Source organism: Triticum aestivum, chromosome 2A (genome assembly GCF_018294505.1).
Source record: "Triticum aestivum cultivar Chinese Spring chromosome 2A, IWGSC CS RefSeq v2.1, whole genome shotgun sequence".
Taxonomy (NCBI): Eukaryota; Viridiplantae; Streptophyta; class Magnoliopsida; order Poales; family Poaceae; genus Triticum; species Triticum aestivum.
Window position 1 is genome coordinate 717,313,758 of NC_057797.1, and position 12,074 is coordinate 717,325,831.

The following is a 12,074-nucleotide window of genomic DNA, read 5'->3' on the forward strand; positions in this document are numbered from 1 at the left end:
ATAGTACTAAAAGATTAGACCATTTATTTAATCTCCTAGCCCGACTGCTATCACTAATTTTCCTAATCAAATTAAAGTCTCCTCCAACTAACAGAGGGAGCTCATTACAATAAAAAAATATGCACTAGCTCAACCAAACAGGCTCCCTTGTCTCTACCATGAGCAGCCCCATACACAGTAGCTAAAATCCATTTCTTATTAGAGCTTTTCTCTCTAACTGTCATTCTAGCATTAAAATCACCCGATTCAGCTTCCAGTACTTCAAAACAATCACTATCCACTCCTAACATAATACCACCACTCAGTTCTACTGATGGAACACATACCCAGGAAAAATTCTTTCTACCACTAATATTAATTAACCAATCAGCACCATAACTAGTTTTCTTTGTTTCCTGCACACGTACAAATAAAATATTATGTTCTACAATAGTTTCTTTAAGAAACTTTACTTTATCAGCCTCCCCCATACCTCTAGCTACATTAAAACTATTTTTCTTAGAGCCACTACAACGCAAATCTTTACTGCTCTTACCAGGACTAGCCTCAAATAAATTGCATCTAGCTTCTTCTAGTTTCTTTAAAACTTCTCAGATTGCTTAATTTCCTTCTCATTTCCACCTAATTTAACACCCGCAGTAGCAACTGAACTTAATAGTTTTTCATGTGCAGCATTTAAAACTGTAGGAAAATTTAAGGAAGTAGACTCACCAATTGGAAAACTCCAAATTCTTCACTTTAGCCCTGTCCATTGCTTTCTCCATTACATGCTGATCTGTCACATTCCTGCTAGCCCTCCTCCAATTCTCATCCACTATATTATCCTTTTCCTGGCTGAAATCTCTCAACACACCTCCAAGCTCCACTTTTTTTGCTTGTAAGTTCTGGTCTCTATTTGAATTTTCCTCCCCAAAATCACCTCCAACCAGTTGTGATCCTATAGCCTCCTGCTCCTCATCAAGTCTTCTGTTTACCTCTGCAATCACCTGTGTACTAAGCCCCATTCCTCCTGCAAAGCTGTCAGGATCATCTTGCATATCCTGACAGAGCCCCTGGTTATTAGCACTGGAGACACTGCTTCCACTGTCAGTATCTGAGCATTCCACACCATCCAACATTCTGGTATCTTTTGCAGATTGTTTATTTATTTCCCCAACTCCAGTTACCTGCTGCTATCCCAACATATTTTTCTTTTGCAACATTTTTTGTCTTAAACCCAATTCCACAGTGAATACAAAACAGGACAGTTTTACACCTATCTGACAGGTGTGCCTCCTTTCCTTCCACAGTGAATACAAAACAGAAATCTAAAATATCACTAATAAATAGTATGTTGAAATGGTTACAGTAGACACAAGGACGACTAAAAAAATGCACAGGTTTAGTAGATTCATAAATGTTTAAACTATCCATGAAACAGGGAAGAAAAAAAATGTTAACAGAGGGAATGATACACCGCCATGTTGCTTTGAGGCTGCTGTCCAACAAGTTGTGCCACTCGGTCAGGGATTGATAATACGATTACAATTTCAAATTAAATGGTAAATCGATCCACTCATTAAGAACATTTAACAAACAATTAGAACTGACAACCGAGTGATAATACACTAATTTGGGAGAACTTCCAAACACCTACCGCACCAAATCACCGACAACATGTTCAGTCAGTGTAATACACATACACAAACCAGACAAGCAAGACAATGTACCTTCCTACTCCAAACTTGAGGTGGAGATAACCCTGGCGCCATCTCTATCAAGCTGCGCGATGGTGGCGGCGGCTTTCAGTTTCCCCACTGAAAGGAAGGCGTCAACCATCCTCCGCGTGACCTCCTCCCCCTTCTCCTCTCCCTCGATGACAGCCACGGCGGTTGGGCCCGCTCCGCTGATGGTGCATCCTAGCGCTCCGGCTTCCAGGGCGGCGGCCTTCACCGCGGCCATGCCGGGAATCAGCGGCGCCCTGGTGGGCTCGACGATGAAGTCAGACGACATTGCCGAACCGATGAGGGCGGCGTCACCCTGCAGGACGGCAGCGACGAGCGCAGCAGCCTGGCTGGAATTGCGGGTGTGGTGGCTGAGGGCGACGTTCTTGGGCAGGGCGGCGCGCATCCTGCTGGTGGGCGCCTCGAACTCAGGCGTGACGAGGACGAAGCAGAGGTGGAGTGCGGGCGGGCAGGGGAGCTGGACGAGGCGGAAAGGCTCATAGCTCCGCACGAGGACGAAGCCCCCGAGGATGGCCGGGGCGATGTTGTCGGCGTGGAAGCCGCTGACGGCCTTCTCGGACTCGAGGCCGGCGAGCACGAGGCCGTCGCGGGGGAGCAGCGAGCCGAAGAGCGCGTCCACGGCCTTGGCGGCGGCGGCTGCGGAGGCGGCCGAGGAGCCCAGGCCGGAGCCGAGCGGCAGGCCCTTGGCGAGGCTGAGCGAGACGCCGTGCGAGCGGACGCCGAGGGCGCTGAGCGCGGCGACGGCGGCAATGCCGGCGCAGTTGCGGAGCGGGTCGCGGGAGAGGCGTTCGGCGAGGCGCGGGAAGGACGGGGAGGTGATGCCCGAGATGGCGACCGTGCCGGCGGGCAGCGTGGGGTCGAGCGTGGCGGTCACGGTGTCGCCGAGGGAGAGCGAGGCGTCGGCGACGGCGCAGCCCAGAAAATCGAAACCCGGCCCCAGGTTCGCCACCGTGGCCGGCGCGAACGCCGTGACGGACCTGAAGGCCGGGGGCGGGTCGGCCGATGCCGCCGCGGCGGAGACCCTGAGCTTCCTCGAGACGCGAAAGGAGAGCAGCGGTCCCGTGCGGGTGGAGGGGAAGGAGGACGGCGCGATGGCCGGAGACGCCGCCGCCGCCGCCATTGCGGGGGGTGGCCGGGCGGTGCGCCCGTGGGTGGGTGGGGTTTGGGGAAAAGATTTGGGCTTGGGCTTTGCCTTTGGGAACAACCAGAAGTCTGAAGAGTGACTGACAGCCGTGGCCCGCCACCACCGCGGCTCCAAGAACAATCTCCACCACGAACCGGCGATGGCGATGGCGATTGCCGTCCTGCTCGTCCTCCTCCTCCTGGCCGGGGGCTCCGCGGCCGCGTCGCCGCCGCCGCCGCCGTGCAGCCGGTCGTGCGCGACGCTCAACTGCGACTGTGAGCCTCCTCGTCCTCCCCGGATCCGGTCAATCGAGTGTGACGATTTCTTTCTGATCTGAGCATGCTCTGACCATGGAATGGATGGGATGGGTGGCAGCGGTGGGGATCCGGTACGGCAAGTTCTGCGGCGTGGGGTGGAGCGGGTGCGAGGGGGAGGAGCCCTGCGACGACCTCGACGCCTGCTGCCGCGACCACGACCACTGCGTCGGCAAGAAAGGTACGTCATCCCCTTTCTAGCTTCAGAAAGAAACAATGGCGTCTGGATCGGTCAACCCAGGCCGCCATGAACAACCATACGCTGCACTGTATTGTTTGGACATGTGAATTCGGAAGGTGCTGACAGTTGATAAGATGGGCATTGGCTAGACAGTTTCAGAATTCAGACTTTCAATTGCTGTTTGCTCTACTCTGCTCTGTCATTTAGTAATGGCAATGCAGTGGTAGTTTTGGTTCACAATTGCCTGTATGAACTGATGTTTTCGCTCATCTGTTGTTCAGTGATAAATTGTGTGTGGTTAATTTGCTAGATAAACTGCACAGCTTTGTGGTGTGCACACCAGAATGCATCGGGACAACCGGACAAGTTAGATTTCTGGTCAGCCGTTTCCTGTCAGTATACAGCTATGCTCTCCACCAATTCCCTTCTAAATTCCACATGTTATGTACTGTCGAGTCGTCGCATGGATTGGGCGATATGTATTGGCGGTTTGGGTTCTAGGCGGTGTTCAACATTGCATCAGGTTGACATGGGTCACAGTTTTTTATCTCCAAACGACAGATGACAGGCGGTTTGGGTTCAAGGGGGCGTTCAACATTGCATCAGGTTGACATGGGTCACATTTTTTACCTCCAAACAACAGATGACAGGCGGTTTGGGTTCAAGGGGGTGCTCAATATTGCATCAGGTTGACATAGGTCACAGTTTTTTTACCTCCAACGACATACGGCACCCACCAGATCGATTAATGCCATCTCCACAATCCTATAGTTATACTGCATTGGGACAAGTCACAGCTTTTGGTCAATAATTTTATATTATACTCCGTATTTGTCAATTGCGGCTGTGTCTTCACAGCTTTGCAGTTCCCTGTGAAATTTCATGTGTCATTGAGTACTGTACAGCTAAAGAGTCGCATGGGTGTTTGGGTACAAGGGGGGCAATTGTTGAACAAAATTGCATCGAGGACTTCATATGGGTGGAACCTCTTTTTACCTTCAAATGAAAGATGAGACCGGCCAGATCAATCAGTGCATTCCCCCACATTCCTATAATTATATTGCTTTGTTTATCTTACACCATGAGTAACCAGTTTCGCTGGGACATGTATGCATGCATGAAACACAACGGATATATGATGCTTGTGATGCGAAAGAAAGTTTGCGCTCGAGCTGTTTATCTGAAGATCTGTACTTTGAATCCTCAATCTCATGGTTCTTTTTCTTTGCATAAATGTAAATTGATCAGGACTGATGAGTATCAAATGCCATGAGAAGTTCAAAAACTGCATGAGGAAAGTGAAGAAGGCTGGCAAGGTCGGCTTCTCCAAGAAATGCCCGTATGAAATGGCTATGGCGACGATGACTCAGGGTATGGACATGGCGATCATGCTCAGCCAGTTGGGCAGCCAGAAGTTAGAACTGTAGCTTTGGCCTTGGAGAGGTACTCGGCGAATTGCTTGGTTGATTGAAGATTGACTTCCTTTGATGATTATACTTGTAAGTTTACTTCTGTTGTTAAAATCACATTGTTTTGGGCAGCCATAGAGATAATTTTAGGTTGCGGCGTTGTTTGCAGCATATAGTATCAGATCTTCTGCCTGGACATTTTTGTAAACAGAGTTGCCATATAATTGAATCAAAATCTCATCATTCTCCAATTTGAGAATATCTCTTTCTTCATGGTATCCCTCTAATTGTGGTCTGCTTCAATTATTGTTTTTCTAGTTATATCTCTACTCCTTGGGTCATTTAAATACTGGAGGAATGTGTTGATAACATAGATACAAGAACTGCTAAAATAGCCAAGATGGAGATACGATGATAAATTTATACCGAGGAGGTGTTCGTAGATCATGCATTTATTATTAGTCCCCTAATTTGGAACGGAAAGATAATTATTGCACCAAAATAAATAGATAAAAGAGGTGCTAGTACCCTGAATTAAACCACATGCATACGATGCCACCAAGAAATATACTACTTTTTTTTCAAACAAGGCAAAAGACTTGCCATTTTCATTAATTAAGGAGAAGGTTTAGACATATGCCGCAAAGCGGCAAAAAAGAAAAGTCTACTCTCGTGACATAAGAATGCTCAAATGCTTGGCCTCAACCAGTGCCCAAAGATGGGCTTCCCCTTTGATTCTCGTGACGACGATTGTGGATGGAGCCATGGTGTTGCAAAAAATTCTAGCATTTCGCTCTTTCCAGATGTCCCATGAGACAAGCATCATAGTGTAAGCAATGGCCTTTCTGTTATGCTCAGCCATGCTCACCGTCATTTGCCACCAAGCTCGAACCGAATCTTCATTCCGCCAAGACATTGGCGAGTAGTCGTGGATGCCCAGCCAAGCGGTGATCTCATTCCAAACTCTAACCATGAATCTACATTGGAATAGGAGGTGGGCAGCAGACTCTTGAACTTGCTTGCAAAGGGGGCAAAGGCCGCAATTAAGCCCTCCCCGTCGATTCAATCGATCGGCCATCCAAACTCGGTTCTGGAGAATTAACCAAGCAAAGAATTTGCATTTCAATGGAACCCACATCTTCTAGATCATGGAAGTGTTGGTACTGAAGGTAAGCCCCACAAATTGTGCCAAATATGCCGAGGATGCCGAGTACTCTCCGCTGGTTGTGAATTTCCAAAAAATAGTGTCTTGCCTATCTTGGCTAAGAGTAACACCAGCAACCATCTCCCAAAGGTTGGCAAACTCCTGTAAATCTGTCAAGGTGAGGCCCTGTGCAGTGTTAATATGTCGGATCCAAAAATTGTTTTCGAGAGCCTTGCTAACCACACACTCCTTACTTTTTGAAATCTTGAAGATCTTAGCCGCGACATCTTTGGGTCGAAAATCATTCAGCTAAGAGGATTCCCAGAATTTAGCCTTTTTACCATCACCAATGGTCATCGTAGTGGCCGCCGCAAAGTGATCCTTATCCTTGTCAGAGCAAGGTGTTCCCATCCAAACCCATGTTTTTGGCGGGTCAGCCCACTCGAACCACAAACCAACGAGGGCGTAAAGCCGTAGTAAACTTCTCAAGGTTGAGCTCACCTAGACCCCCATGAACTATGGGCTTACAAACAAGGTCCCAATTAACCTTACACTTGCCTCCCGTCACCTTATCACAACCTGCCCAGAGATAGGCGCGTCTGAGACTATTGATGTTTTTTCCTTACTTCAGTAGGGTGGTCCAGAGGAGTGAGGTGATTTATAGCATTGGCTGTAAGGACGTCTATGACCAAAACAATGGCCGGGGGGTGGCCACATGCATGGCCGACCAGGGTGGGAGCTTGCCAGCCACCTTATCTTCTAAGTATTGAAAGTGGATGCGCTTTAGTCTTGTAACCGAAAGTGGGAGACCAAGATATCTCATGGGAAAGGTGGCCCGTACCGTCGGGAAGGCCTGCAGAATGTCGTCCAGATCGATGTTGGCACAAAGAATGGGTGCCACCTGACTTTTGTTGCGGTTGGTGACCAAGCCAGTAACATCACCAAATGAGCCGAGCATCGATGGCAGGTACTGGATGTCCTCCTTGATTGGAGCAACAAAGATGGCCGTGTTGGGGAACGCGGTAATTTCAAAAAAAAAATCCTACGCACACACAAGATCATGGTGATGCATAGAGACGAGAGGGAGAGTGTTGTCTACGTACCCTCGTAGACCGTAAGCGGAAACGTTATGACAACACAGTTGATGTAGTCGTACGTCTTCACGATCGACCGATCCTAGCACCGAAAGTACGGCACCTCTGCGATCTGCACACGTTTGGCTCGGTGACGTCCCACGAACTCATGATCCAGCAGAGTGTCGAGGGAGAGCTTCGTCAGCACGACGGCGTGATGATGGTGATGATGAAGCTATCGGCGCAGGGCTTCGCCTAAGCACTACGACGATATGACCGAGGTGGATTATGATGGAGGGGGGCACCGCACACGGCTAAGAGATCAATGATCAACTTGTGTGTCTATGGGGTGCCCCTGGCCACGTATATAAAGGATGGAGGGAGGAGGCCGTCGGCCCTCATAGGGCGCGCCGAAAGTGTGGAGTCCTACTAGGACTCGCTAGTCCTAGTAGGATTACACCTCCCACATGGAATAGGAAAAAAGGGAAGGAAGAAGGAGAAGGAAGGAAGGGGGCACCCCCTTTCCCTAGTCCAATTCGGGCCAGTCCTTGGGGAAGGGGCGCGGCCACCCTTGAGGCTTTTCTCTCCTTTCCGTATGGCCCATTAAGGCCCAATATGAATTCCCGTAACTCTCCGGTACTCCAAAAATACCCGAATCACTTGAAACCTTTTCGATGTCCGAATATAGCCTTACAATATATCGATCTTTACGCCTCGACCATTTCGAGACTCCTCGTCATGTCCCCGATCTCATCTGGGACTCCGAACAAACTTCGGTCATCAAATCACATAACTCATAATACAAATCATCACAGAACGTTAAGCGTGCGGACCCTACGGGTTCGAGAACTTATGTAGACATGACCGAGACTCATCTCCGGTCAATAACCAATAGCGGAACCTGGATGCTCATATTGGTTCCTACATATTCTACGAAGATCTTTATCGGTCAAACCGCATAACAACATACGTTGTTCCCTTTGTCATCGGTATGTTACTTGCCCGAGATTCGATCGTCGGTATCTCAATACCTAGTTCAATCTCGTTACGGGCAAGTCTCTTTACTCGTTCCGTAATGCATCATCCCCAACTAACTCATTAGTCACATTGCTTGCAAGGCTTATAGTGATGTGCATTATCGAGAGGGCCTAGAGACACCTCTCCAACAGACAGAGTGACAAATCATAATCTCGATCTATGCCAACTCAACAAACACCATTGGAGACACCTGTAGAACATCTTTATAATCACCAAGTTACATTGTGACGTTTGATAGCACACAAGGTGTTCCTCCGATATTCGGGAGTTGCATAATCTCATAGTCAGAGTGTAAGGGCATTTCCCTACTTTGTGTTTTGGATGATGATGACAACCCTTTGTTAGTCTAATCGTGTGCTAAGTGCTTCAGGTACTCGGTGTTTAGGCATACATCGGTTAGCTATTCTCTCTAGAAGGAAAAGATCGAAGACGGAGTTTTCTACGTTTTTTATCTCTTTGGTCGTAGGGAACCCGATCATCGGTCAAGTCCACCAAAGTCCACACTTTGTTCTCATACATGGATTCTATCTCAGATTTCATGGCCTCAAGCCATCTGTCAAAATCTAGGCTCATCATCGCCTCCTCATAGTTCGTAGGTTCATCATGGTCCAGTAACATGACTTCCAGAACAGGATTACCGTACCACTCTGGTGCGGACCTACGAGGTTTGGTAGTAACTTGATCTGAAGTTTCATGATCATCATCATTAGCTTCCTCACTAATTGGTGTAGGAATCACTGGAACTGATTTCTGTGATGAACTACTTTCCAATTCGGGAGAAGGTACAATTACCCCATCAAGTTCTACTTTCCTCCCACTCACTTCTTTCAAGAGAAAACTCCTGCGCTAGAAAGGATCCATTCTTAGCAACAAAGATCTTGCCTTCGGGTCTGTGATAGAAGGTGTACCCAACAGTTTCTTTTGGGTATCCTATGAAGACGCACTTCTCCGATTTGGGTTTGAGCTTATCAGGCTGAAACTTTTTCACATAAGCATCGCAACCCCAAACTTTAAGAAACAACGGCTTAGGTTTCTTGCTAACCACAGTTCATATGGTGTCGTCTCAACGAACTTTTAGACGGTGCCCTATTTAACGTGAATGCAGCTGTCTCTAATGCATAACCCCAATACGATAGTGGTAATTCGGTAAGAGACATCATAGATTGCACCATATCTAATAAAGTACGATTATGACATTCAGACACATCATTACATTGTGGTGTTCCAGGTGGTGTGAGTTGCGAAACTATTCCACATTGTTTCAAATGAAGACCAAACTCGCAACTCAAATATTCTCCTCCACGATCAGGTCGCAGAAACTTTTTTTTTGTTACGATGATTTTCCACTTCACTCTGAAATTATTTGAACTTTTCAAAATGTTTCATATTTATGTTTCATCAAGTAGATATACCCATATCTTCTCAAATCATCTGTGAAGGTCAGAAAATAACGATACCTGCCGCGAGCATCAACACTCATCGGACTGCATACATCAGTATGTATTATTTCCAACAAGTTTGTTGCTCGCTCCATTGTTCCAGAGAACGGAGTCTTAGTCATCTTGCCCATGAGGCATGGTTCGCAAGCATCAACTGATTCATAATCAAGTGATTCCAAAAGCCCATCAGCATGGATTTTCTTCATGCGCTTTATACCAATATGACCTAAACGGCAGTGCCACAAATAAGTTGCACTATCATTATTAACTTTGCATCTTTTGGCTTCAATATTATGAATATGTGTATCACTACGATCGAGATTCAATAAACCATTCACCTTTGGTGTATGACCATTGAATGTTTTATGCATGTAAACAGAACAATAAATATTCTCTGACTTTAAATGAATGACCGTATTGCAATAAACATGATCAAATCACATTCATGCTTAACGCAAACACTGAATAACATTTATTTAGGTTCAACACTAATCCCGAAAGTATAGGGAGCGTGCGATGCTAATCATATCAATCTTGGAACCACTTCCAACACACATCGTCACTTCACCCTTAACTAGTCTCTTTTCATTCTGCAACTCCCGTTTCGAGTTACTAATCTTAGCTACTGAACTAGTATCAAATACCGAGGGGTTGCTATAAACACTAGTAAAGTGCACATCAATAACATGTATATCAAATATACCTTTGTTCACTTTGCCATCCTTCTTATCCACCAAATACTTGGGGCAGTTCTGCTTCTAGTGACCAGTCCCTTTGCAGTAGAAGCACTTAGTCTCAGGCTTAGGTCCAGACTTGGGATTCTTCACTTGAGCAGCAACTTGCTTGCCGTTCTTCTTGAAGTTCCCCTTCTTCCCTTTGCCCTTTTCTTGAAACTAGTGGTCTTGTCAACCATCAACACTTGATGCTTTTCTTGATTTCTACCCTCGTTGATTTCAGCATCACGAAGATCTTGAGAATCGTTTCTGTTATCCCTTGCATATTATAGTTCATCACGAAGTTCTAGTAACTTGGTGATAGTGACTAGAGAACTCTGTCAATCACTATCTTATCTGGAAGATTAACTCCCACTTGATTCAAGTGATTCTGAGCACATGCTCACTAGCTGAGTTATTCTCCTCCATCTTGTAGGCAAAGTGCTTGTCAAAGGTCTCATACCTTTCGACATGGGCATGAGTCTGAAAAACTAATTTCAACTCTTGGAACATCTCATATGCTCCGTGGCGTTCAAAATGTTTTTGAAGTCCCGGTTCTAAGCCGTAAAGAATGGCGCACTAAACTATCAAGTAGTCATCATACTGAGCTTGCCAAACGTTCATAACGTCTGCATCTGCTCTGATGTATACTACACAACCTTCTTCTTGTAGACGTTGTTGGGCCTCCAAGTGCAGAGGTTTGTAGGACAGTAGCAAATTTCCCTCAAGTGGATGACCTAAGGTTTATCAATCCGTGGGAGGCGTAGGATGAAGATGGTCTCTCTCAAGCAACCCTGCCACCAGATAACAAAGAGTCTCGTGTGTCCCCAACACACCCAATACAATGGTAAATTGTATAGGTGCACTAGTTCGACGAAGAGATGGTGATACAAGTGCAATATGGATAGTAGATAATGGTTTTTGTAATCTGAAAATATAAAAACAGCAAGGTAACTAATGATAAAAATGAGCACAGACGGTATTGCAATGTGTTGAAACAAGGCCTAGGGTTCATACTTTCACTAGTGCAAGTCCTGTCAACAATAATAACATAATTGGATCATATAACTATCCCTCAACATGCAACAAAGAGTCACTCCAAAGTCACTAATAGCAGAGAACAAACGAAGAGATTATGGTAGGGTACGAAACCACCTCAAAGTTATCCTTTTTGATCGATCTATTCAAGAGTCCGTAGTAAAATAACACGAAGCTATTCTTTCCGTTCAATCTATCATAGAGTTCGTACTAGAATAACACCTTAAGACACAAATCAACCAAAACCCTAATGTCACCTAGATACTCCATTGTCACATCAAGTATCCGTGGGTATGATTATACGATATGCATCACACAATCTCAGATTCATCTATTCAACCAACACAAAGAACTGTTGGGGAACATAGTCATTTCAAAAAAATTCCTACGCACACGCAAGATCATGGTGATGCATAGCAACGAGAGAGGAGAGTGTTGTCTACGTACCCTTGTAGACCGAAAGCGGAAGCGTTGGCACAACATGGTTGATGTAGTCGTACGTCTTCACGGCCCGACCGATCAAGCACCGAAACTACGACACCTCCGAGTTCTAGCACATGTTCAGCTCGATGACGATCCCCGGACTCCGATCCAGCAGAATGTCGGGGAAGAGTTCCGTCAGCACGACGGCGTGGTGATGATCTTGATGTTCTACCGTCGCAGGGCTTCGCCTAAGCACCGCTACAATATTATCGAGGATTATGGTGGAGGGGGGCACCGCACACGGCTAAGAGATCAATGATCAATTGTTGTGTCTATGGGGTGCCCCCTGCCCCTGTATATAAAGGAGCAAGGGGGAGGAGGTGCGGCCAGGCAAGGGGCGCGCCAGGAGGAGTCCTACTCCCACCGGGAGTAGGACCCCCCCTTTCCATGTTGGA

General features: G+C 46.7%; 2 protein-coding genes across 2 annotated transcripts; one reads left to right on the plus strand and one right to left on the minus strand.

Moving 5' to 3' along the window:
• Positions 1-1,463: 1,463 nt before the first annotated feature.
• LOC123190496 (homoserine kinase) lies at positions 1,464-2,906 on the minus strand. The gene has a single exon (XM_044603147.1). The coding sequence runs from the start codon at positions 2,842-2,844 to the stop codon at positions 1,714-1,716; it is 1,131 nt and encodes a 376-aa protein (XP_044459082.1). The 5' UTR covers positions 2,845-2,906; the 3' UTR covers positions 1,464-1,713.
• An 11-nt stretch (positions 2,907-2,917) lies between these two features.
• On the plus strand, positions 2,918-5,010 carry LOC123190497 (probable phospholipase A2 homolog 1). The gene is made up of 3 exons (XM_044603148.1): positions 2,918-3,122; positions 3,223-3,342; positions 4,591-5,010. Exons 1-3 carry the CDS (start codon positions 3,008-3,010, stop codon positions 4,767-4,769), a joined length of 414 nt encoding a protein of 137 aa, XP_044459083.1. The 5' UTR covers positions 2,918-3,007; the 3' UTR covers positions 4,770-5,010.
• The last annotated feature ends 7,064 nt before the right edge of the window (positions 5,011-12,074 follow it).